Source organism: Triturus cristatus, chromosome 4_1, assembly GCF_964204655.1.
Source record: "Triturus cristatus chromosome 4_1, aTriCri1.1, whole genome shotgun sequence".
In the NCBI taxonomy this organism is placed as follows: Eukaryota; Metazoa; Chordata; class Amphibia; order Caudata; family Salamandridae; genus Triturus; species Triturus cristatus.
This window is the reverse complement of record NC_140585.1, coordinates 279065682-279093065: the sequence shown is the minus strand read 5'-3', so window position 1 is coordinate 279093065 and position 27384 is coordinate 279065682. Positions and strand designations below refer to the sequence as shown.

Genomic DNA, 27384 nt, shown 5'->3' with positions numbered 1-27384 from the left:
AAACCTATTGCTTTGCAAATGCTTGTTGTTGCATTGGCTTCTGGGCACTAGAACCCAACCATCAGCTGCTCTTGGAGGCATGCGTGGGCCGATATCACGTGTCATAACACAGTGGAAACAACTTTAAATGCCAGCAGAGGAGTATCTCCCCAGGGCAGCTTCCCCCTCGCCCTCCTATTACACTTGATTGAAATGTTGGCCCAACAAGGATCCTACGCAGGGATGTGCGAGGCTCGCGCATTGCCATGACAGCCCGCCGCCCGTGCGTGCAAGGCAGTATGTGCCGCAGGCCGGCCCTCCTCATCCGTGCAATGGGCGCTTGATTACTCTGCGGGAACAGAGAGGAAGGAGGGCCCTCCCCCTGCTCGCCTGCTCTTTTCAATGCAACTTTATTTTTTCCCAGGCAGGGGGCTGGAGCTCGCTATCTTCCCCTCTACAGATGCGATCCCGGAGCCGAGAGGGGGCCGGGCAGGGGCGGGCTGCAGCAGTTAAGGGCGCAGGAGTCTGTTGATCCAGCCGAGGCAGCGAGGGGACCCGGGCCAGAAGCAGCCGGGCTGTTCTTGGATCGCCCTGCCGGGAGCAGCGCTCCTTCCTCCGCAAGATTCGAGCCCTCTCCACCCGGAGAGACCTGCTGCTTTCTGGGTCCTTGAATCTCTCCCCGAAAAGCTGCCCCCCTTCCACGGTCTTCAAAAAGGACTCGGCCTACATCGGCTGATCTCGCGGGATCAACTCCGCAGAGACGATCGCAGCCTAGATGTTCTGGTCACTGCCGTGAGCAGATCACCGCTCGCGGGGCCGGACCTAGCGCCCCTTTCCTCTACTAGAAGGATCTGTCTGGATCTGCTGACGAATCCCCGCTGCGTCAGAGCCGTTCTGCTGGTAGGATCTCTGACGATCGGGTGTTCTCTTTCCGGAATCAGCTACTCTCCCCTGGTTGGAACTGGTGTACTCTTTCCGGGCTCTGCCGGAAAGGATCGTCTGAGCCTGGATTTGCTGATCTCTCGGAGAATCGGCTCCTCCTCCCGGCTCTGCAGGCAGATTTCCTCTCGGACTGGCTGATCTCTCCGGGATCTGCAGGGAGGGATCCCGCACAGGACGTGATGCCGCCCCTCGCTCTTCCGTTCCCTACATAGAGCTCCCTCCCTCGCTTCTGTACTTAGTGATTCTTGCCCCCCCCCCCCCCCCAGTATATGCACCCAATACATTTCTCTCTCCCTATACCCCTCAATCCCCGGTAGATCCATCTCCATAGATCCCGTACTGATCTATTTTTCGCTACTGGATCTCCCTTCCCCGGGTGGATCTCTCTTCCCGGAGGAATCCTCGTCTCTCAGGCTAGAGACTCGCTCCCTGCTCGATATTTGATCCGTGCCGTTTCTTGGAGGTTCTCTCCAACGAGATCCCTCCTTCCCGGGTGGATCCCTCTTCCCAGTGGATGTCTCCCTCCCGGAGCGGAGTGCAGATCTCGTCCTCCCGCGGGCCCGGGATGCCGCATCGCCAGAAGGAGGCAGCGACGGGCAGAGCCATCGAACCCTGAGCCCACCCGATGCCCCGGCCAATGCTCCCCGGAGGTGGCTGCACTGCGGACGGCAGCGGTGGTGGATGAGGCCGGAGACCGGGGCTGCAGCCTCAGCGGAGACCGACGCACCCCCTCTCCTTGCGCCTGCCATGAAGCACAACCCGCTCTGCACCGATGGCCCCTGTTCATGGAGGTAAGGGCCCGGCTACAGCGCTGCGCGCAGGGAGCGCTCGGACAGGGGTTCTCTGTTCCTGCTTGTGAGTGGTGGGGGGAGGGGGCAGTTAAAGGTGTTCAATTTCAACCCCATGTCTCCTCATGCCCCCCCCCCTCCCCTACAGAAACCAACTCCTCGTTTCTTTTTGTTGATAACATCTGTTCATGTATGAATGTATTGACTGTTTTTGTATCGCCAAACATACCGCTGACATTACGCAATGCCAGAATGCACACTCCAATCACGTAAAGGGAAGGAAATAGCCCCTCCTCTCGCCCCTGAACTGCGACAGGCGTGAACTGCCCTAACGGACTGCTGTGCGCCGGCCATAATCTGCTGTAATCACAGAGAGTGGTGGGTTCGCTGTACTGTGCCACGGGGAGACTGGCACGCCATTTCTAAGCCCCCTCCCCATACTTTTATCTGGTTTGAAAGGGGCCTTGTGCTCATGCAGCGGGGCAGATACGGAGCTACTAACATTACGTATAAAGTGCTAAGTCTGGCACATTAGCAGGGCAAAGGCTTCACGGGGGCATCGGGCACCACTGGCCGCGGTTCTATGACGGGGCTCCTCTCTTGTAATCCACGAGTCTGGTGGCGTGTGGCAGTTGTACGGGGGCACGTTTGCAGGGCAGAGGTCTGGTGTCATGTGGCAGTTGTACGGGGGCACATTTGCAGGGCACAGGTCTGTTGCCATGTGGCAGTTGTACTGGGGCACATTTGCAGGGCACAGGTCTGGTGTCATGTGGCAGTTGTACGGGGGCACATGTCCGGTGTCATGTGGCAGTTGTACGGGGGCACATTTGCAGGGCACAGGTCTGGTGTCATGTGGCAGTTGTACCAGGACACATTTGCGGGGCACAGGTCCGGTGTCATGTGGCAGTTGTACCGGGGCACAGGTCTGGTGTCATGTGGCAGTTGTACCGGGGCACATTTGCAGAGCACAGGTCTGGTGCCATGTCACAGTTGTACTGGGGCACATTTGCAGGGCACAGGTCTGGTGTCATGTGGCAGTTCTATAGGGGCACATCTTCTGCAGGGCCCAGGTCTCACAGGAAGGTATGTCTCTCGCTAGGCAATTCTACAACACGCCCCATCCCCTGCAGGGTATGTGCCTGGTGCCATGTTGCAGTTGCACAAAGGCACATCTCCTACAGGGCACAAGTCTGGTGTTGTGTGGCAGGGTTGGATTGGGATTAAAAATCGGCCCAGGCACGCAAAAAAGTGTCCCACATTTGCATATTGCTTTTCCGCAAAACAATGCTGCAGCAACATTTTATTAAAAAAGGGGAGGGGGGGTTAATGAACGGATTAGTTTACACAGTTGAGGCCACTTCTGTTCAGGCCCCATGCCCCCGCTCAATATACATACATTAATGGGCCGGCCCAGCGAGAAAAAGAGAGTGCCACCTCTGCCCCTTGATAAAAGGGCGGTAATGGACGCTCATCTGCCTACAGAAAGGCCACTCAGGCACCCACTGGGCTTCGAACAAATCCTGAACCGCCAATCTCCCTCACCCCGCCCCCCTGGGCTGCTAAAAAAACCAGCCCACAGCTGGGATTCGGGTACCGGCTCCTAGGGCATTGCCCGAGTGCCCGCGTTACCAATCCAACCCTGTCGTGTCACAATTGTCCCCTGCAGAGCATGTATCTGGTGTCATGTGACAGTTGTACAGGGGGTACATGACCTGCAGGGCACAGGTCTAGAGGCATGCTTCAGTTTGTACAAGTGCAAAAATAACAATTGATGGACAGAATGCTGAACAATGTCAAACATTCACCCCAGTACAGAGATCTGGGCCTAAATCCATCATTTTTTTGCCCCCCCATGCCTTTCCAGTTCAGACTCAGTCATATGCAAATCCGTCTTGCCCCTGTTCCTCCTGGGAATAATCCAGCCTGAACTGCCACGCTAGGTCCTCCCATGAACTGGAAACAAGCATCCTGGGAGTGGCTTCGGGGTTTCACCCCTCATCAGCTAGACTAGCTTGACTCCAGTGGCATGGGGAGCACAGGACCCACGTCTGGGCATACCCTTCCCACTCGGGGTGACAAATGCAAAAAGAACAATTGATGGACTGAATGCAGAACAATCTCAAACACTCACCCCGTGCAGAGAACTGGGCCTAAATCCATAATCTTTTGCTCCCAATGCTATTCCAGGTTGGATCCAGCCATATGCAAATCAGTCTGGACCCTGCTTCCCATGGGAACAGTTTAGCCCCAACTGCCAGGCCCGGTCCTCCCTAGACCGAAAACAAGAATTATATCAGCTAGGCTAGCTTGGCTCTAGTGGCACAAAGAGCACGGGACCCACGTCTGGGCATACCCATCCCACTCTGGGTGACAAATGCAAAAAAATAACAATTGACGGACGAAATGCTGAAAATTGTCTAGACATTCACACCCCGGTGCAGAGATCTGGGCAAAAATCCATCTGGACTGTTTCCATGAGGAGCAGGGTCAAGACTGATTTTCAAATGGCTGGGTCCAAACTGGAATGGCGAGCATAAAACCAATGGATTTAGGCCCAGATATGTGATTTGTTCTGCATTTTGTTGCCATAAGTGGGAAGTGAATGTCCAGATGAGGGTCCCGTGCTCATTGGGCCACTGGATTCCAGCTAGCCCGGCTGATGAGGGGTGATACCCCGAAACTGGTACCAGTATGCTTGTTTCCGATCCAGGGAGAACCTGGCCTGGCAGTTCGGACTGGACTGTTCCCATTGGGGAGCAGGGTCAAGGCTGATTTGCATATGGCTGGGTCCAAACTGGGGTGGCGTAGTGAGCAAAAAACACAGATGGATTAAACCCCACTCTGTGATTGGGAGGGGGCTGCTTGGATTGTTCAGCATTCCCTCCATCACTTGCTCTTTTTGCAGTTGATACAAGGTCTGGTGTCATGTGGCAGGGGTACAGGAGCACATCTCCTTCAGGGCCACGGGTCACTCAGGGCCTCCTCATAACATGGACGTTCTACGGGTCAAATCCATAGGGCCACAGTGTATCTCAAGCTGAAAATGTCCAAAACTGGGCATCACGTACCAGATGTTGTTCCATGTTGCTTTGTGTGCATTTTAAATATACATTTTTTTTTTACTTACTCATTTTCAATTCGTGTTAATATTCCAGCAGCCCTCCCAAACACTGACTTTCAGGTATTATTTTATCTTTTTTTTTTTTTTAACAACTGTGTGGGTTTGTCATTTCGAGATAAATCTGTTTTCTAGTTCTCTTTCTAATGTTCATCTGCACCATGCTCAATTACCGCCGGCACCAGAGAGGAAACTGCAGTATCGGGCGTGAGCTAACCATTAACTCTCCTTATGGCGTTCACCAGTTCGAGAGCGTCATAACACGAGCTGCTGCACAACACACAACATTTGCAAATATCGCACCCTGGTTTACAGCGTGTTCTGGACGGGTGCCTTTGTCCCACAAACAAGTGGCCGTTTTTGTGAAGTCACGCCAGGTGGCACTTTTGACTTTCCAGCGAACTGATTGTGCAACTGCCCCTCTCAGAGACACTTCACAATTATCACAAAAATGCAGGAAGATTTCATAAAAGAAACACTAGACAAAGCAATACGCTTTCTATGATCAGTGTGGGGCCTACAAAAGCATTATCTTGTCATTATGCAGCCTGCGTCAAATGTGTTAGTGGTGTATGTACTGCTGTAGCTTTGTGTTGTCAGTGTGTGTCCTCCGTCAGCATCGTGCTGTGCGTGTGCAACGTATATTAACATAATGTTTTCGAACGGCAGCACCATCACACATTGTATAGGCGCCCAGCTTATTTCACAGGAGCCCACCGTGTTGCAGTGGCAGTCGGTATGGTATGTGGGTTTCATGCCTCCTGGTACCACACTCAGTGGCACTCCTTTTTATCAGGATGAGAAGTCAACTAGCCTATGTTGATTTATTCATTCGTTTTAATTTATTAAATGCTCCCTGGTGATAGGAGCCATTTTGCACTGTACTTGAGGATAGTCGTAGCAAGTGAATTTAATTTTAATCAGGGTCACTGGAATTATGCGGCAGGGAAGGGCCGAATTATACGGCAGGTTTGACTAAATTAAACAGCAAGAAAATCTAAACTTTGTGTCGAAATGCAGGACATTTTATGATGGAATTACTTCATTATGTTGCGACTTTTACGCTTGTTAAAAATGTCTGGGCATAGGTTGCACCTAATTAACAGCAGTCAAACACCCAACCCAAATATTGTAAGAAACAACAGAAAGATGACCGGTCAACCTTTGCAAAGGGCCTTCCCCTGCGCTGCAACATGTGTTACTGCATCTTAATTAACTTATAAACCGTTTGACCCAGACCCACTTTTTTTTTTGTTATAATCTACAGATTTTGCATCAGATGGTGGATTATGTGACAAGCGCGTCAAACCCATAATTATGCGAAAAACGCATCAACCACGCAATCACATAATTCCAGTGGCCCTGCTTTTAATAGAACCTTACAGCTGCTTCCTTGAAAGCAGATGAAGATATAGAAAGGCTTTTTAGTTATAATGCACATCACAGTAAAATATGATTCTTTTTGGCACAAAGAAAATATACTATTGGATTGGAATCACTGTAACCTGAAGAAACATTTTAAGCACACAAGGATGACTAAAAAATGAACATGCACTGATGATGCTACAAGGTCCAGCTTATGAATGGAAATGCCTTTTGGCTCAGTGGTAGGTTTAGGCACTCAATAAGTCATCCTAGATGTAGTCTGTCTCTCATATTTGCAGTCATGGATCCATTCATCTATCCATTAACATTCTTGCATTCACCCTCTGACACAACCGTAATAAAAAACAACACGCAAACTGAACAACATATGCAAGATAAATTAAAAGAATACAAATAGAAAAAAGAAAACATGCTTCCAACTACACCAGGAATATGCTTGCTATAACAAACCTAAAGATCGCAGTAGCTGTCGGTCTTCCAGCGGTATTATACATAGTCTGTCATATTTTTAAGGTTCCAGCTTGACCGCCACATTTAGAACCAGCGTGTTGGCCATCTTAAAATGAAAAAGCAATGATTCACTATGGACATCAGCATTCCATAATGGTCGCCTGGGTTGGAAGAAGTGGCCGTGCGGAATGCAGAGCACGGCAGTTTAAATGAGCGGGAAGCACGCAACTCATTAGCACTGCTCGGGAGCTGTAATATCCTCTAGAAAAATGAGGGAAAAAAGGGAAAGAACAAATAAATGAAAGAGTAATTTTAAATGAGGAAATTGAAAACTAAAGGACTGGCCAACCAGCCACGACAGTAAAACTCGCTCGTTTTTAGGTGTAAGTACAGGTGGTCAGAAGACGCCGTCATTCACAGGGCAAGAGGGCCAGTAACTGACGTGGCCTGAGCCACTAGCCCTTGCAGCGCGCTGCCATGGATGGAAGTACTGTGTAAAGGGCGCTCCAACAGAATAATGGCAGCAGGCAGCTGGCCAGAAGGTCCTCTTTGATTCTAGATCAATAAATATTTCTATAAATGGATGGATTGTTTAATAATATGTTTTCACTACAAGATCCTGGCAGATAGCTAATCCTATCTGGCCTCCCAAACAGATTCTAGCAAGAATAAAGGTGCAAATTGTCTACCCCTAAGGTTTGTCAAAGGGGGTAACCAACACCAAAACCCTTCCCTGCAAGGGTAATCTGTGCGATTTCATGCAACAAAATACTGGGCTGCAGGCTTTAACTTAGTGCAAAAACGAACCACCCCTGAAGGCTTATTGACTTTAATTTGTGTTACATAGTAAATAAAGCAGGCCAGCTTCACTTGCTGTAACCTTTCATATTAAACAATCCAGACCTATGACATCTGAAATAACTTTTTCAAGAACACTAATCAGGCCTAGAGCTGTAAACAAAAGGACAGCTGGCAAAGCAAAGTACTGTTTCTTCTAAGAGGCCCTAATAAGGATTCTCACAGACCAAATCTTGTGTATCCAGAGTTTGTCATATGGGGTAACCAGTATCAAAACCTTTGCATTCTACAATAATCTATGAGATTCCATGTGACAAAATCCTTCTCGGCAGGCTTTCATACAGAGTAGCACCAGTGCACCCTTAAATGGATTGATATTATATATATATCAGGCCTACTGCTGTTACATTTCATAATAAATTAATCGGGCCCTTGGCCGCGATCATTTGCTTGCTACCATTGCCGAACCAGTTCTGCTCTATTAAGTGTAAGCTTTTCCCTAAGCCAAAAAGTTCAATCCAAACACTCGTAATGGGAAGCACACAACTTCCAACAGAGGGCAGAAACATACAGCATGAAATAATTCGCAATAGATAATTCGCATCACATCCATGCAAACCATAACTCGCACGCCACATGCAATGCTCATTACCGCACCCTCAATGTGACTGACACATGTACAAATTATCCAAATCATCTTACAGCTGAAAGAAAGTGGTTTGAGTTGGTCTTGTTATCGGATTACCTTGTGATTTTAGGACGTTTTATTTGGATACATGTCGTGATGTCACAAGGTTTGCATTTGTTGTCTGAGTTATGGTTTTCTTGGCTGTTGCACAAGTTATGGATTGCAGAGCTAACAATACATTGCAGATATCTGCATTTTTTTGCTTTCAATTTATAACCACAGCGGTAAATACGCTGTGTTTAAGTGAATTTCTGAGGTTTTCATTAGGTCTAAAGTTAGCCAAGAACTTTTCATTTTACATACATAGATATGTTTATCTCTCTTATATTTATATATCTCTAATGGTTTGTAATTGTGTCCTATACATTTTTCTTCAGCTCACTACGGCATAGACCATTGGGAAGTAGGTCAGGCCACTTCAGCCACTGGCTCAATTTACTGTGAATGACAGCACTCTACTTTGACACTGTGCTCGTCCACACACAAAGTTGTTAACTCCAGGGAATACTATGGCATGAAGTGAACAACTTTTTTTAGATAGTCAAGAGATCGGAAGGTTCCCTAACAGTAAGGTTTTGCAAAAACCATGACCAACAAAAGGCTGACAGCCAATGCCAGACCTATAGACATTGCCACTGCTTGTTTAAACATATGCTATGGTGGTATAAATAAATATAACCATAACTTCAATTTAATCTTGCAAATTTTCACAAAATTTCTAGTTTTACTCAATTTTCCCAATTTTGATTGTTGACTCTGCTTAGTAAGTCTAGAGTGATTTTGTAGTTACAAATGGCTACAAACGGACTGATTTAGATTTTGGGGGATGGGTTACTCCATCCCCAATGTGATAGATCTCCTGCCCACTTCATTACAAGTGCCGTAGGATATAATGCACTTGTAATAAGGCAGACGCTTGTGATGGAGTAACCTGTCTGCCTAACTCTGAATAAGGCCCAAAATCTGGTCTTAGCATTGCTGATAAAATAAAGCAAGAGCTGTGTGAATTCTGAAGTGATGAGAACTCCACCATAGCCTGAATATGGATCTCCGTGTCATACACCAGCAGCGTAGTTATCCCTTCAAGGTATCTGAACAACTGAGAAACTGCTTTCAAAAAGCCATTCTTAGCATCCAAACATGATCTGAGACGCACAGAACAGTAACTAGAACACACCTTTAACTGGTTTTGAAACGGTGACTGCCAAACACATGGATTATTTATTAGTAGGTCGGGCTCTTGAATCTTATGTATATAACAAGCATCGAAAAAGCCCACTACTCTGAGATTTATGTGCTAACACATGCAATGTAAGCCCAGTAAAGCCAGAAAGAGTCTACTAAAGTGGCTGTAGTTGTAAAGTAGTCCCTCATGCAGTTCCACAAGTAATCGGATTGAGGTGGAAGGGTACACCCAAACGGCTAATAGCATTGAGTGAGAGTTGAATACTATACTGGGCTGAGCCAAAAGGTTTGTGACAATGTATCAAACTAAAGACTGAAAGAGACAAGTTGATGAAAGGCAATGGTTGGAAGGGGAAGGACCCAAAGCCCACTCACTCTAGGTATATTGTAAGAAATTTGTATGTTTTACAACTGCGCTGTCAAAAGCATACCAACAAAAGATGCACTAAATAGGTTTGACCTAAATTGACATCTTGTAGGCAGTCAATTCATTTTGGAGAGGGACGCCTAACTGTGCGGCAACAGCGGCTTAATGCTAGTTTCTCTTCCCCACTAATCCCCTAAATGCTATGTACGCGGATCACTTCATCTGGCTGGCATGTGCCTGGCTTGATTCTTCAACACTCTACCCCCCACCCCCCACCGAGCTACTTACCCTCCCTATTTGTCTCTGTGTGTGTGCAGCCTTCATCCACAGAATCCTGCTCCCTGCCGTACACGCTTCCAGTCAAATCGGTATACAAGCTCCATGCTGCTGGTCACCCTTCACGGTCGCAAAGTATTTCTACTGTATCTACTGAAAGTTATTTAACGCATATCTTTTTTGGTGGTCTTTCTATATTCAAGTGTTTGGAATAAATAATTGTATTGAATTCCATCAGAACATGTGTGACTGAAATTCATACTTTTCTGCTAAATGTTCCATTATGTGAGGGCTGCTCACGTGACCATTCCAATTACTCCTTGTGGTGTCAGTAGCATTTGTTTTGGATACGTGCTAAGTACAGCGAGGTTCAACCCGGTGACTAAGGCAGGTGACTCCAGCGTAGATCAAGGATGGCTTCACCCATGCCAGATGTTCAGCATATTACTGATACCTACATATCATGAATTTAAATGGATTTTGCTTGGCAGAGGGCATCAGATCCATAGTGTAAACACTGGTACAAAGAGCTCCTTTTCACAAGAGTTAGAAGTGTAGGCTACAGGCCAAGATTGTAAGACTGTCAAGTGTGGTCAAGGCGAGTCCTCGCGCTCCTTACGTTTAAGATTGTGCACGGTTGGAGCTGGCGCCGAGCAGGATGATGCAGTGCAGAAGATTGACTGCACGGCAGAGACGGTCAGAAATAATTAACACCAGGTGCTCGCAGAACACAAATCAAAGATGCTCTGTGAAGAGCATTATTAGAAAAGAGTTGTAGTTCCTTCCTGAAAATTGTCATGGGAAGATAAGGGGACTGGGATCCAAAAATCACCTTTTAAAGACCATTTAGATCATCAGTATGGATTTGTGTACATCACAAGCGGGTGGAAAGCAAGTATAAGGTGGGAACCAACCAACTCCAAGAAACTGTGCCCTCGGCAGGCATGAGATGGTCAAATCCATCTTCTCTGCCTTGGTTTGCAAGACGGTGAAAGGGCTCTCACAGAAACGGAAGGGATCACAAAATAAAAACATGCTTTGGCGCTGCTTGAGGAAATGCATTTTCAGAATCTTTTGGGGAATAGGACATTTGATTTTCATTGAATTGTCTTTCAGTTGAACATTTTGGGCATTCTCTTTAGTTCTACAGCATTCGTCCAGCCTTCCTGGTCTCTAAATCGAACAAACAGGCCAACACGAAGAGGATTTAATAAACAAATGAACATTTTTGTTCCTGGCTCCCTCGAATAGACACTCGCCCACCACTTTACAAAACAGCTAGTCCTGTTAATGCCTCTTTGTGAAGGTGTTACTTAAACTTAATCTTGACATTATTATCTCACAGGGAGCCGCCTCAATAAATTCCCCGCAATAGAAATGTTTCTCACTCTTTGGCACCTTTAATCTATCCTGCCTCCATTACGATTTCCCCATCAGATACTGAGGATCACAGGTCAGACTCCTGGAATATGGACAAACCTGCTGGATCCAGAACTGCAGGTTCTTATGCCCAGGTTTTCACCAGTTCTGGGAAGATGAACACAGATATTTACCACTAATATCTGTGGGGTCTGGTGGTGGTCAGGAGATGTGCGGCAGGTGGAAGGGAGTGTGTCTTGGGGGAAGTGGGGAGGAAGGCTGTAGGTAATCTGCGGGAGCATTGTCTACTCCGCCCCCGCCCCATTTGTGCCAGATGGGGAAAGGCTGTACCTCTGCCCTGCAGCACCTATATCGGGTTTTAGGTTTGGCCTACAGCGTGCATGTGCAGTCAATGAAAGCTATTGTTATTAAAAATGAGCATTGGCATAGCCAATAGGTCTCGCCTTCGGGACCTTATAAGTGTTTAGCCATGCAACGGTTGATGTTGTAGAACCAAGGATATTGTGCTGCATAACAAAATATTTATAAGGGCCCAAAGGTGAGACCTATTAGCTATGTTTTTCAATAGTGAAGGCAGTAATCCTTGTTGTTGGCAGGGTGAATGTGCACACTGAGCAGCATTTGCTGCTGCTTTTGGGCCAGTCCAGACCTGGTTGCATCTTATTGTTATTATGGTGGGGAGAAGGGTTTACATTACTTATAAGGTGACAATTGTGTCAGAGGATGGCACTCTGTGTCACATGACACCAAGTACTATAATGTGACCTATCCGTAGCTGCTTCCTGTTGTGCGCTTCATACGAACTGTAGCACCGTGAATCCTGACTTGAACTGCTGTCGCCCTTTATTTCTTTCAACTTTTCCTTTAGATTTATTTATTTCTGATTTGTGAAAATTTCTATGACGTACAGATAAACCAGAAAGAACCACCACGGAGGCCGCAGTTACTAGCAGTACATGATAGCGATAGTTGGAAACAAAATCTATAGGGGCAGAAAAACGTATTTGGATATAATGACCCGCCACCCATGTATACTGTTTATTCTCGCTTGTAGGAGAGTAGGATCTGCACTTATGTTGCCCCCACTTTTTTTCTGATGTTAACACTGGTTTCTGGCTATAGTCTGGCTGGGACCCTGCTAATCAGGGCCCCAGTCTCTGTTCTCTCTAAACAACTTGGAGTGCATATTAGATGCACTAGTGATTGGATACTGTGGTACCTTATGAGCCCCTAGTATATGGTACCTTAGGTACTAAGGGCATAGGTACTTCACAGGCCTACCAGGGGCTGAAGCATGTATTTTGCCACCCCTGGGAAGCAGACTAAATCTGACACCACAGGCCTGCTACTGCAGCCTGGGTGAGGTAGTGTTAGCACTCCCTACTGAGGTATAGGATCCTATATCTCACCATACACACACATCTAAACCTATCAGCCACCCCTAAGGCAGGCCCTATCAATCCTGAGGGCAGGGTGCTTGGTTTACAATGTGAGGGGGTGCCTCTGCATGAGCAGGGCCCCTCTGCAGCTGGCAGAGTCTATTCTCTGTGGCTGTTTGTAGATGCGGTTAAACCATATACTCTTAAGTGCATTATAACCTACCGGTACATGCTAACTTTGGAATGACTGCATCAAAACATGTCGTGTTTGGTGACAAACAACTTGGAATCATACCCCCACACCAGTAACTGGTGTGGGAGTATGATCCCACCCTTCTAGAGGGGACGACATGTACCTACTGTGGAAACACGGTAGAAATCTGAAAGAGCCCTGGCATCACAAAATGGATGCCACCAGCACAGACACTGGGCTGCCCTCCTGCTGCTGATTGAAACTCGCAGTGGAGGAGGCCCAACAATAGGCATCCTGTCACAGGGAGGTGTAACCACCTTCCAGACAGGATTTAGTGTATTGGGGCTGGGTGGGTGCACTCCTAGAGTGCTTTGAAGTCCTGCACTGGGGGAGCAGTAGGCTCTTCTGTGCATATGCCAGCTCAAACCGGTTCAGGGGCTACCTGCCCCTCCTCTGGCGCAAAACTGGACAAAGGAAAGTGGGTGTAACTACCCTGCTTTCAGGTCTTCTTCATCTTGAATCCAGCCTTGGATTCCACCGGACACTTCTCCAGTCTTCACAAGCAGCAAAACTACTTCTGCTTCCATTGAAAACGACGACGCGACCCGACACCAAAAGACACCTATGTACCCGGCTTCCCTGGGTGAGGTAACTCGTGCACTCCGGTGCTCCTGTGGGTGTTGGCCCTCGAACTACTTACCTTGTAAGTGGCTTGCTTGTAGACTCTCTAGAAGTACCCTTAAACTTTAAAAATCCAACCGCGACTTGCTCCATTGAAATAAATAGGGAACCCGCGTCTGTGTTCTCACACTGCACGCGTCTCCCGTGGGTCCTTTACTTACCTGCCTTGGGTGGATTAGTGAGGCCTCAGCGATTCTACAGGCCCTAGGCCTTGTCCCCTTACAAGTCGACTTTCCTAAACCTCTGTTTTAGTATATGGTCTGGTACGTTCCTAGAGCCCCAGCCATATTTGTGCTTAACTTATTGTGAAACGTTGATATTTGCATATGTTCCTGACTTCTAATCTCATAAAGAGATTAGTAGAGTGTGTCTAGTAATAAATACATATATATTTGATATATATACCTGTGTGGTGTCCTTTCATTTGGTAATTCAAGAGATTATAAGGTAAAACAAGCTGCTTTACATTCCTCTGAGACTTAGCCTGAAGGCTGCTCTCCACAGCTACCACTAGGATAGCTTTCTTTAAAAGGTTGCCTTACACCTATCTACCATAAGAGTAGAATTGGACTGGTGCAAGGTGGCCACTTTAAATAGTGACCAGCATATGCCAGGCCAACTTCTCACATCGCTTCAGATTGGGGGTTCTGCCAATGGACCAGCACTCCAGGCTGTGACAAGGTGTTATTGCCACATCTGGTCAGTGCCAGATTGACACCAGAACAATATTAATATCTGCCCACGAGGTATTTCTTACATCGGCTAATTAAACACTATAAAGCACTATATTGCGGCCACTAGAATTAAGTGGCAGTGAAGAATAGGGTTGACATAATTATGCAGCAAGGAAAGTCGAATATGTAACATAATGTGGCACAATATATAGCAGTGATATATCAGTTTTTTGACCGTTTAACAACTACGAATAGTGTATGAGCAAAGCCGCACCTCATTAGTACCAGTTTAACACCTGAATGCAGCAATCGTCAACTGAAAGCTGACCAGTTAACCCTTGCAGAGGGTTTGCCACTTCGCCGAACCACATATGACCCCTTTTGTTTAGAAAGTGTCTACACTTGTCTATGAATACCCTTGTCTACACTGTGTGCTACAAAGTGTGAAGGGTACAATGGGAACGGTACACAACACAGAAGGCGTACCTACTGAGGGTAAGAGCCGTGGTTTAGAGGGAGACAAATCTTGCAAACCTTTAATGCAGTTTTGAGCTTAGCAACAGTTTCTGAAAGGAAGATTCTAGAGTCCTCCCTGTGAGTAATGCCGAGCGCGGACTTCGGAGACACGATCAGTGTTTATTTATTCAACGGTAGCTGCCTTTCATTCAAAAGACTGATCGTGAAAGATTGTGCATAGTTTGTATGTTACAGTACGTGTCAAGTGTGTGCGTGGTGTGCACACTACAGAATGTGTCAACAGTGCGCCTATGACTACCGATGTTGTTGACACGTTGTAGTTGTGGAACAGCTGCAGGCTTGCATTTAAAACAGAATTATTGTATTTTTTGGTGGTCGGTGCCCCTCCTCACATGCCTGACATACTCCGATTGATACCGATCCCAGCTGTGAGGAAATGAGGCGCCCAACCTTGTTCACCTCACAGCACTGCGCCTGCTCCTGTAGCATACGACATAGCGCCAAGAGGAGTACAGAGGAGCTAGACATCCAGGGGAGTTTCAGTACGCTGAGAAAGCCTGTGGCCGGGGACAGAGGAGAGGTACACATAGGAATAGGTGTGTGGCTCTGGAGGTGTACAGAGTCGGAGGCTGCAAGTGAGTGTTACAAAACTCGGAGGGTGCGCGTCGAAGCACTGCCCTCTGTGGTGTCTCCATGTGAAACAGCTGGGAGACACGATCAGTGTTTAGTTATTCAACGGTAGCTGCCTTTCATTCAGAAGATTGAGCATGACGGATTGTGCGTAGTTTGTACATTACAGTATGTGTGAAGTGTGCCTCTCGGGTTTAAACAAGCATCGGCATACAAATAGAACATGGTGACCAGTACGGGGTTGTTTGCTCTCCCCCACGCCCCAGTGATACACTCAGGAGTGACACCCTCAGTAATGACACACCCAGTAGTGATACATCCATGAGTGATAACCTCAGGAGAGACACACAGGACTGACAAACTTAAGAGTGACACACTCTGGAGTGTAAGTACATGGGCCCCTGTCCCTGCAGGCTGGACTCATTAAGATGTGGCCGAACGGTTAGCGCGTACAACCTCGAAGCTGGGTAACCAGGTTCGAGTCTCTGCGGCTCAACCTCTTGTAATTCTGGGCAAATCACTTCATCTCCCCACGCCTAACAAAACATGGATGTGCCCGTCTGGAACAGCTGGTGCTACTGTAAAGCGCCCTGATACCTCCAGGTTGAATTCGAGATATATAAAACTGCGAGACAAAAAACAAGGAAGCTAGAGATGTTTAGGAACGACTGCTGTGGCACAAAATGCCATGAAGGTGCTTGTGTGTGGCATAGGACTCCCTGCAGATAAATCATGGATTACAGTGACATAGCGCGTGACAGTAAGAAAATAACAAGCGCTCGCCATGACGTTTTCGTCGCCTTTTTCTGCCATCCCACTTGGACTGCCTCGCCTGCTAAAAGGTTTCTTGTCTTTATGGGGCCATGTGTTTGGCCCCATAAAGAAGATAAGAAACCTTTTACGCCAGCAGGAAGTCAGACGAGCCAGTCCAACTGGGACAGCTCTAAAAGAGAAAAGTGTACGTTACTGGAAACTCTTTTCCAATGGCTGGCCACCGTTTAGCATAAACGGTGATGCCAGCCAATGGAAAAGAGGGGCGGAACTGAAACCCTGCTAGTGAAAGCCACCCAAACACATAAAATCTCGTCTGCGAGACTGCGCATGTCTGCGCAGCCTACACTAGCCGAGACCTAAAAATAAAAGCTTAAAAATGTACTTGTGGCCCGATCCTTACTTACCATTAGTTGATTTTCACTTCACTCTTTCCTTCTTACTGGTCATGCCTCCTGACGGCTGGTCACCTCATCCTGCAGTCTTCTCTGGGCTTCTGTCCATGCCGTGGCACATGGACCCAGTATAGCTTCCAGTTTGCAGCCTGTGTTCTTCCGCTGGCCGTGCTCTCCTGAGGGTGTTTTTTTTTGTAGTTTTCTTTTTTTTTGGCCATTCATTCTATAAGAGTGTGTGGCACTGTACGGTCTCTCCACTTCACACCCCTCTCCATCTGTTTACTCTACCACTGCCCCGCTGCCTCCAAGAGTCGAAATCTATTGGCTTTGCCAATGCTTGTTTCAGACGTTGTCTGCACCGGATACAACCAGTCTGATGTTTCTGAACCCAGAAATGTCAAGAATGGAAATACTGGACCACTCAACGTTACTAGAGCGGTATTACGTTGCTAGAGCGCTATTACGTTGCTAGAGCGCTATTACGTTGCTAGAGCGCTATTACGTAGCTAGAGCAGTATTACGTTGCTAGAGCGGTATTACGTTGCTAGAGCAGTATTACCACACCCCTGAGGATGCTGCTCCTGGCAACTCGGAATATATCCATTGCCCTAAACCCTAAGCATGCGCTGACTCTTAACCAACCCCAAATCTAATCCTAACTAACTGAAAGCATTAACACTTAATTTTAACTCTAAACTTTAGGCTAACTTTAAATGGAGCACACATCTTTACCCACTACTAACCCTCACCCAAACCACAACTGCACTCTTTACCTTGCCTACCACAAAAAGAACCCAAGAAGTTGGAGTGACGCAAGTGAGCTTTTCTTTGTAATGCATTTCCATCCGAGGGGTTCTATGTAACGTTTTTCTCTGTTACTGATTCACTGTTATAACTTTTATTTGCAAGGCACACGTCCACGCGGAGGGACAGCTTACCACTGAATAGATGATTCTTTTTTTACCAAACCTCGGGAGAGTGAGAAACTGTGTGTCCCCCACCAAAATCCGACCCTGGGTCTATAAGGCCAAACATAGAATCCGGGAGTTGGTGCCTTAGCTTCCATGCAGCAAGGTGGCAAACCAAACCGCTGACAAAGCGGAGGCGAACACGAGTCTCCTTTGGGGCTCGAACCCGGTTTAGCTGGTAAATAAATGCCTTCTTTAACTGTGTGAAGGGGAGCCGCTTCGCCTGATTTGCCGCGAGGATCGTTTGGAGGACCACAGTTCCCAGGGGGCCTGCTGCCATCGCCCTCACCTGGTTGCAATTTGCCATCCTGCCAGGCGCCTTTAAAGCGCCTCGCCGCTCCCGCTGTCGCGGGAGCCGCTTCGCCTGATTTGCCGCGAGGATCGTTTGGAGGACCACAGTTCCCAGGGGGCCTGCTGCCATCGCCCTCACCTGGTTGCAATTTGCCATCCTGCCAGGCGCCTTTAAACCGCCTCGCCGCTCCCGCTGTCGCGGGAGCCGCTTCGCCTGATTTGCCGCGAGGATCGTTTGGAGGACCACAGTTCCCAGGGGGCCTGCTGCCATCGCCCTCACCTGGTTGCAATTTGCCATCCTGCCAGGCGCCTTTAAAGCGCCTCGCCGCTCCCGCTGTCGCGGGAGCCGCTTCGCCTGATTTGCCGCGAGGATCGTTTGGAGGACCACAGTTCCCAGGGGGCCTGCTGCCATCGCCCTCACCTGGTTGCAATTTGCCATCCTGCCAGGCGCCTTTAAAGCGCCTCGCCGCTCCCGCTGTCGCGGGAGCCGCTTCGCCTGATTTGCCGCGAGGATCGTTTGGAGGACCACAGTTCCCAGGGGGCCTGCTGCCATCGCCCTCACCTGGTTGCAATTTGCCATCCTGCCAGGCGCCTTTAAAGCGCCTCGCCGCTCCCGCTGTCGCGGGAGCCGCTTCGCCTGATTTGCCGCGAGGATCGTTTGGAGGACCACAGTTCCCAGGGGGCCTGCTGCCATCGCCCTCACCTGGTTGCAATTTGCCATCCTGCCAGGCGCCTTTAAAGCGCCTCGCCGCTGACGCGCAGCGGACGCGCACGGACGACGCCGGACGAAGCCCGGACAAAGGGCGGACAGTCTGTGACAGTCCGGGACTGTCCGAGGCTGGGCTGGGCCCTACCCTGTATGTCGACCTAAGCAGTCACAGAACACTGAAGACTTCCAAGCTGGTAATTACGTCAAAGGGTTGACTGTACAGTCGAACTATTAACTGGTGTCAATTGCCCTGGTTATTGTCATCTGTCTTTTTGTTTGCCTTGACCATGCCTAAAAGCGTAAGGGATCCAGGTCTAACGGGGACCGGCCCTCTTGATAACTATTTAGTTAAAAAGGTCAATAAAATTAACAGTGACCGACGGGCTTCCCTGGGGAAGGATTGCCTCCAGGTGAGCCCCCAAAATCTTGTAACTAATGAGAGTTCGCTTTCGGACAAAGTTGTTTGTGTTTCCCCTTCCCTTATTCAAGCAAGCGCTATGATTACGGCCACTGCCCAGGTTCACAAGGGCCCTGTAGATCAGGATTTGGATGTGAACTCTGCAAGTGATGAGACAGTTGAGGATACATATGTTCCCAGACCAGTTAGGACCTGCAGAAGGAAACAAAGGAATAAGGGGGGGGCTTCTACCAAAGGGAAAAAAAGGGAGAACATTGGAGAAAAATCTCATATCGTGCCAGACGAGCCTTTAAACAGCAGTCCTGGTGCAACAACTACTTTACTCCCTGACCATTTTTCAAAATTGTTCAGCTCCTTTGAGGTTTTACTCGATACAAAGCTAGATCTACTATTTCAACCTCTGGTAAGGAAACTCGATATGGTCGCTGACGAGGTAAAAAGGTTGGGAGGATTATTAACAAAACATCTTGATTGGGTTGACTGTAACAAAAAGAAGGGGCAGTGTGTAGCTGGGCACGTCAATCTGGGTAGAGTAGAAAACCCACAAACTTCTTCTCAGCCCGTTAGCTTTAATGCTAGTGTCACGCCATCATCACCTATGATTACTATAGCCTCAAATACAGCTTGCCAAATAGAAAAGGAGCGGGTTTCAGTGTCTAAAGGTGAGGCGGTAACGAAAGTTAGATCTATCAACCTCCCCCCGGCTTGCTCTCCCTACGTTGTGATCTTAGCCAATGTCCCTCCCCAGGATAGGTTGGCAGTTCCCTTGCAAGAGGAATCGCACGACTCACTTAAGCAAAAGACAGTGTCGTGGTTACATAGGAAGTGTGGGTTCCCTTTTAACATGGCGAACGATATCTTAAGTACTCGCAGGGTAAACTGGATTGGGCCTTCCAAAAAAACATCAAATGGAGATTGTGTTATAGTCAATTTTAAACACACACAACATGTGGCTACTGTTTTACTGAGAGCAGCTTCACTGCCATTAGATATTAATAGTATTCAAGTACGCCCCCTTGGATTCTTCTACTCTCAATTTCCACGGAGAGACAGTTTCCATCTGATTAGACAGAGAAACTTCATCCCAGCATTAAATTCGCTGCCTCTTTTTCACCAGGGGGCAGGTGCTCCCCACCAGGTTATGGGTGGGCTAAATATACCCACATCTAATCGCTTTGAGGCACTCTCCCTGTTAGATACGTGCGACTGACAGGAGGTTGGTATACGGGGGGGGGACGAGTCATCCTCGGTTAAGGCTCTTCACATAGAGGATCAGCCCCCCGCATTACCTACAGAGAGTCATCTGCCTGCCGATGACCGCAAGGGGGGTTCACCCAAAAACTTGATCAAACTATTAACTTGGAACATTGCCGGTTTACGTGCTAAGAGTGATAATTTATTTTGGTTAAGCTTCTTGAAGGACTTTGATATCTTGGCATTTCAAGAGACCTGGGAAACAGAAAGTAATTTTTGGCTAGATGGTTTTACTTCTCACTTTGTTCCAGCTTCTAAATCAGTTTCCGGAAGGGCCTCAGGAGGCTTAGTGGTTTTGCTCTCGGTGAAATTAAAAGGAACCGTTAGCAGGATAACTTGTACATGTAACAACTTTCTTATTCTGGAATTTAAACTCCCCAATGATAGGAAGTTGTTACTGATAAATTGTTATAATTCTCAACAAGAGGTCGTGCCGAATGAACACTTGCTATGGTTGGCGAATTTTTTAAAAATGTATTCTTTGAAGCAAACCACTTTTTGTTATTATATTTTGCTTGGTGATTTTAACGTACATTTATGTAGTCATAACTGTTGTTTAACTGATATTGATGGACCTGATCTGACATCACCCCAACATTTTGAGCACTCAAGTAAGGGCGAAGCTCTGGAAAATCTTCTTATTGAAAACCAGCTGTATCAACCAGGCTTCCACGAACAAACCGTACGGGTGCCCACCTTTATTGGAAGGGACAGTAACACCATTATTGACTACATATTTCTTTCATCTGGCCTTTTACAATTTGTATGTTTTTATAACGCGATTCCATCTATTTTTAGTGACCACAATCCGGTGGTAATCGAAATGTTAGACGGCCTCTCTCTCTTAAATTCCCTTGCCTCACCCATGTTGGACAATAATCTTAGGGCAAAGGATCAGGGTAGAAGGTTAAATTGGTCTAAGGTAGTTCCAGAGGATTTTTTTAACTCAATAAAGCTAGAGGCGGCCCTAGACTTGGAAATCTGTGGGGACCAACTTTCTACAGGGAAGGAAGTAATCTCCTCGTTTGAAGCCGTATGTTTCCTAGTGTCAAAGGACCTAACTAGTAAAAGTAGACCAATACAAACTAAAGTAGTCTCCGGCTGGTTTGACCATAACTGCACTAAAGCTCATAACAATCTTAAAATTGCACTTCAGGCCAGCCCGAGGAATAAAATTTTAGTGTCGCAGTTAAGGAGCGACTATAAAGAAGCACTGTTGGTCCGGAAAAAAGAAATTAAACTTAACGCCTGGGCCGATCTTATGGACAAGGCAACTCTAAAAGACAGTGCGAAATTTTGGTCTATTATCAACACTCCTTTATTCTCTGATGTTAAAAATGGAGTGTTGGATACTAATATAACAGAGAAGGACTGGTTAAGCCACTTTAAAATTATATATGGTAGCGACTTAGATTTAGAACCCATAAACAGGCAAGATTCGGCTTCTACTTTAATTCCAGTTAATTTTTATTTAACTGAAGTTTTAAAAGCAATTGAAGACTCTGCGGGTAAGAAGGCTCCCGGACCGGATGGGGTCCCCACCGACCTGTATAAGGCAAATCCGGTTTTTTGGGCCAATATATTAACCAATGTATTTAACTCCTCGGTTATCGCAGGTTTTCCTAAATCCTGGTCCCATTCTACCATAATACCGGTGTTCAAGAAAGGCCAAAGGGCAGACCCTAAGTGCTATAGGCCCATATCCTTGATAGACTCCTCTATAAAAATCCTGGGGAAAGTCATACTTGCTAGGATAACCAATTGGGCCTCGGACAATAACATCTTGTCCGATGCTCAATATGGCTTCAGAGCTGGCCGGAGCACGGAGGATCAATGTCTGAACCTCCTATTAGTAATAGATAAATATACTAGGGTGGCCGGGGGCTCTTTTTACTTGGGCTTTATGGATTTGTCCACGGCCTTTGATCTTGTTAATAGGTCAAAGCTGTGGACAATGCTTTTGGATTTGGGACTCGACCCCCCACTCGTGTATTTCCTTTCAGAGCTCCACCAAGATTTGAATGCATCGATAAGGATGACGACGGATGGGAAGTGTACGGCCAGCTTTAAGTCTAGTAGAGGGGTACGACAGGGATGCATTCTTGCGCCCATGCTGTTCACCCTATACATAAACTCCCTGGAACAAAATCTGCTGGCCGCAACGCAGGACATCCCGCGCATGGGAGGTACCCCGATACCGGTCCTCCTATACGCGGACGATGCTGTCCTGCTGGCTAGGACTCCCCTGGCGCTGCAAAGATTGCTGGACTCGTTCGGGGACTTTATGCATAGCCTGGACTTGGTGGTTAATAACGGCAAATCTCACGCTATGTCGTTAGGCCTTGCGAAAAATAAGGTAAAGCCTTTTTATTGTAGGGGAGCCGTAATCTCAAGAGTAAAGACTTTCACCTATTTGGGAGTAGTCTTTGACGACAAGGGCTCATGGTCCCCCCAGCTCTCTATAAAGATAAACTCAATAAAAATCTCAACTGCGGCTGTACTTGGCTTTGCAAAAAGGCTGGGGGGTAAACCGACAGAGGCAATACTAACAATTTACAAAGCCAAAACAGTTTCCATTGTAAGGTACGGGGCGCCAATCTGGGGTTACATTAAACACGATGCGATCCAAACGGAAGAAAATAAATTTCTTCGCACCCTCCTCGGCCTCCCACAATCTACTGCTTCTTTCTCAGTCCATTTGGAACTCGGGTTAGGATACATAGCAGACATGATTAAATTAGCCCCATTATTGCTATGGATTAAAATTTGGCTAAACCCGAAACTTACTCTAAACCATAAAATACTAAAGGACTGTACTCGACTTGACAACATGAATAAAATTCCATGGTTGTCAAATATCGAGAGGTTATCTGCCTACATTGGGAGACCGGAAATTTTTTCTAGCCCTGACACTCTCTGTAAGGCAGATCTTGACTGGGTAAAATCCAATTTCACGAAGTTAAGGGAGGCCGAGCGGGAAGAAGTTGAACTACGTAAACCTTCCGTCAGGGGACACGTCCTGGTATCTCAATCCTCAGGGTTGTCTTTATATCTTACAGTGGTAACCCATCCCTTTCACAAATGGTTGTTGTCTAAATTCCGGTTCAACCAATTACACCTTGTACTTTGGGATGTGGCTGGCTGGCATAAGCCTGAAAATGTTGCACCTTGCAAGTGCGATGATATTTCTCCACAAGACACTACGCACTTTATGTTATTCTGCCCCTTTTTCAAACATGCCAGGAAGAGGTTTATTATTCCCTTGCTAAAGAGTAGGAATTTTACTCAGTATAAACCAGCTTTATTGTTCCTAAGCATGCTTGATTGTCCATTAATTATGTTCTGTGTCGCTAGTTTTCTGGTGGCAGCTGTTAGAGAAAGGAGGGTGAGACTAAAACCTATACAGGATGTGGAGCCTATCTGATATATGGAATTTGATTCTGTATTATTGATTGCACGTTGTTTATGGTCTTTTATGCATTTTTATTAGGACTTGTTTTTAACTGTAGATTTGTGAATCGCATGATTTTATGTATTTATTTGTGTAGTATACTTTTATGATTTTAAGTAATCGAATAAAGTGGTTTTGACTTGACTTGACTTGAAAACTGTGTGAAGATGTATAGGGTTCTAGTAAAGATGGATAGCTCAAACCAGTCACTTGCATTTGAGCCGGTGATTACCAGGCCTCACGCTGCTTGCAAGGTTATCTTATCTTTGAGATATTTTGGGAACAGACTTCAGTCGTTTGTAAAACTTGCACACTGGCCCTGCAGTTTGAAGCTACAACTGCCCAGGAACGGCGGGAGGGCGCAGATACCTTCACCACACCAGGCCAGCATCGAAATAAAAGTAACTATTTGCAGCAGCGGGTATATTCGGAATATATACCCAGAAACCGTAAACAGAAGGAGGGTGTCTTTATAAAGGTAGAATTGGTTTAATAAACTGCCGCACTGCAGAAAATGTGTGTAGTTGTAGCTGTTTTTTCCTAGTAAAATGTTTCATCACAGAGCTAGGCTGCTTTTCACACGGTCTGTTATGCTAAATGACCCATTTTAGCTGCCTCGCTGTTCATAATCTACAGTATTGTGGAAAAACCTCTTCTCTCTTGGAAAGTTTATAGTGCTGAGAAGCTGGATTATAGTACTATCAAAGTGGAATCGGTAGCTAATCTTAAAAGTGTGGATGGGTATGAGAGGTGGGGGGGGGGTCAGTAGATGCATTTGAGCACTAGGGGAAAGGAGGGCGGGCTCCAGGAAGTAAGGGGCCGCTACAAATGAACGCCTAGGAGCGACCTGTGAGCATGGAACAGAATTAATGTAGGTTGTTCGGCTGTAAAACAAATCCTGTATACACCTGTGGACCACTGCAGTGATGACAGCTTAGCTCCATGTGAAAGCCAGGAAGTGCAAGGCCAGGAAATTCCCAGCTGCTGATCTCAGTTCCTGCCGACACGGGGAGGGGGGGTTCTGGGGGCATGAGTAGATATCCTGGCACAGAGGCGGCTAATGTGCCCATACAAAGATGTTTGCCACCGCAGCCGGCGCAGGAGCCCACCGACCCAAAGGCCTCCTAATGTTCCTCGCGCGCATGGATAAACCCTGCTTGCATGTGGCACTCTGGCTCTCTGCCAGCCACTCCCCCCTCCCCGCCCCTCCCACCATCTCTTAAGTGAATCAGTAGCAGAGTCGTTTTAAGACATGGGCACAGTGGGCTCTGGCCTTTGGGGGGGGGGGCTGATAGAGCCAGCTCTGTTCTGAAGAGAGTCTTGTCCTCATGAGCTTGACTAACTCTTAAACAGATTGTTTTAAATATTGTTCCGTTCATGTATTTCTAATGTGGGTGATGTGTGAGAGTGAGTTACAGACATTATGCAGAGAAATGTTGTGTTTATGTTTCATGCTGCATCCATAAAGCAAAGTTTCTTTTAGATCAAAACAGGACCTCGCATATAAGAAATGGGAGGGTGTCACAGAAATTATTCGCAGTTATATTAGTGAGCTGCTGCTGTGTTACAATATTGAAAACGCACGTCATTATCCCTGAATATTCGATGCGAGCACATTTAGAATTTGCTTAGTGTCTGTGCACTCAGTGACCTGACCAAACAGGCATGAAAGAGCTGAAATTGGATCATAAATTCAAAACTGTTCCAAACATGGACCCCCCCCCCAAAATAAATTTGGCCCAGGGCCCCCCAAAATCTTTAGGATGTCCCTGATCAGTGGTGCCAGCACTGAAGCAGGGCCACGGGGTGGTGCATCTGTAGCTAGGCAGAGGCACGGAAGACTTGAGAGGAGGAGCTAGGGGCGCAGCCTCAGGGTGTTGCATTAAATCTGTGCCCGCGGCTGGGGCTGCGCTTTTTAGAAATAAGAATACATCTTTCTTACTGTTGAGCCCAAGCTGCTGCTGAGAAGCAAGGCCGGCCTTGCAGTCCGAGGATCAGGACCCTCATGCACCACAGCCCTATTCTTCATCTCCCAGCTCCTCCTACAGGCACTCACTCACTCATGCACTGATACATTACATACATAAATGTGCGCACACTCCTCCTCCTTAGCGCTGCTAGGTCCTGTAGGGAGAGCTCAGGCTAGCGCATGGAGCCGGTCTTGCTGATAACAGACTTGAGGCCCCCCATGGACTTTGGTTCAGTCAAATGCATAACCTGCAGCGCCTTAAAGAGTAGGGCATACTTCTGCCTGCTATGCAAATGCTCTGAAACACAGTGCTCCTCTCAGAATCACCCTTGCTGTAGTCATTCATCCACTCAATCAGTAGCATGGCAGGTCCTCAAGGCAAAAAATGCCCACTATAAAGAACCGTCTCTATTTTTAAACAGGCATTTGCAATGCAATAGGTCTCGCATTGGAAATAGTAATACAACGCCAATAGCTCGAACTTTCAGTAATGAAAGACTGGTTGCATTGCAAATTCTTGTTTAATGTTACAGTGCTTTGTAAAGCGCTCTGACGCCTTTGGTGTATCCGGATAACTCCAGCACTTACTGGCTGCTAGTACCAACGGGAACAAGACCAGCAACTTTATAGCTGCGTGCGAAAGGGATTGCTCGTCTCCACCAGACAGACTTCAGCTATATGCAAAACCTTCTGTTCCCTTCTTTACCGGCGCGCAGTGCAGGAAGTCAGCTGACTGGCTCCTCCACTGTCCCATCATTTAAAAAAACTGCTTGCCCCCACCTCAAGTATCAACTGACTCAGCAACAAAACCCACACGGGTGAACACGTGCCATCTGCTGCCACCATCCCAAAGTCCTGTGTTGACAGTGGGCGAGCCGCGCATAACAAAAGAAATGCGCTGGCGACATTCTTGAACATCAAGCGTACCCCGCTGTTGAAGAGGGGCTGTGAGTTAAGACCGCGATTCTGCCATGGTTCACAGAGTGTTGCCAATGGGCGAGCAGTGCATACCAAAATAAATGCGGGCTGCCATTTTTTAACATTAAGCATGCTGCGCTGTTGAAAAAAGTTCAAAGCATGGTTTAAAAAAAAAAAAACATAATACGCGGCATGACGGGCTGCTTTCCAAACAATATATAATAGCCTGAGCAGCCTTAATGGCGTGGCCGCCATTGTTAAAGCAAAATAGATCAGATAAAACGCGTGTGCCATGCTGCTTAAAAAGCAAGTGGTTGCAGGACAGCATGTTGCGTCTGCTATAGGAGAAAGTCATTTAAGAAAATAGTGCTCACAGACTGTAAATAAAACGTACCGAGTAACAACACATGTAACGGGGTGTCCTCACAGGAGATTACAAGAAGAGAAAAGGAAGTACAAAGGAGGGACTACTAAGCCTATTGACCAATGAAAAGCCACCAGTTATAAAGGACAGTGACAGGAGCCAATTAAAAAGATGGGGGAAAGAGAACTGAGCTTTATGCCCATATCCTGAAGACTGCATGTCTCGAAGAGACGCAGCAAGAGCTGCCTAGGCATGACCTAAAAACCGCTAAGATTCGAAAGTTAAATGGGCAGGGGTGAGAAGACCAGCACCCTGCGAGCTCCAGCCCATTGGGCCCGGTGCACAAGTGCCACACACCTGAGCTATCGGGTAAGAACCCACCTGGGCACTGACAGCCTAGTGCAGGTCACTAGCTTTGGCAAGCGCTAGATTCATTCCAGTGAGTTGTGGAGGGCTCCTCTGTCCTCAGGATGTTCTTACCCTCT

General features: G+C 47.1%; 1 protein-coding gene across 6 annotated transcripts in view; it reads left to right on the top strand.

Moving 5' to 3' along the window:
- The first annotated feature begins 370 nt into the window (after nucleotides 1-370).
- The window catches only part of HIPK2 (homeodomain interacting protein kinase 2), a 373824-nt gene continuing 346810 nt past the window's right edge, over nucleotides 371-27384 (top strand). For all 6 annotated transcript variants that reach the window (XM_085652045.1, XM_085652044.1, XM_085652047.1 and 3 more), the window contains exon 1: nucleotides 371-1712. In XM_085652045.1, the coding sequence (XP_085508171.1) occupies nucleotides 1694-1712 (19 nt within the window). In that variant the 5' untranslated portion in view covers nucleotides 371-1693. The remainder of the gene's footprint in view (nucleotides 1713-27384) is intronic.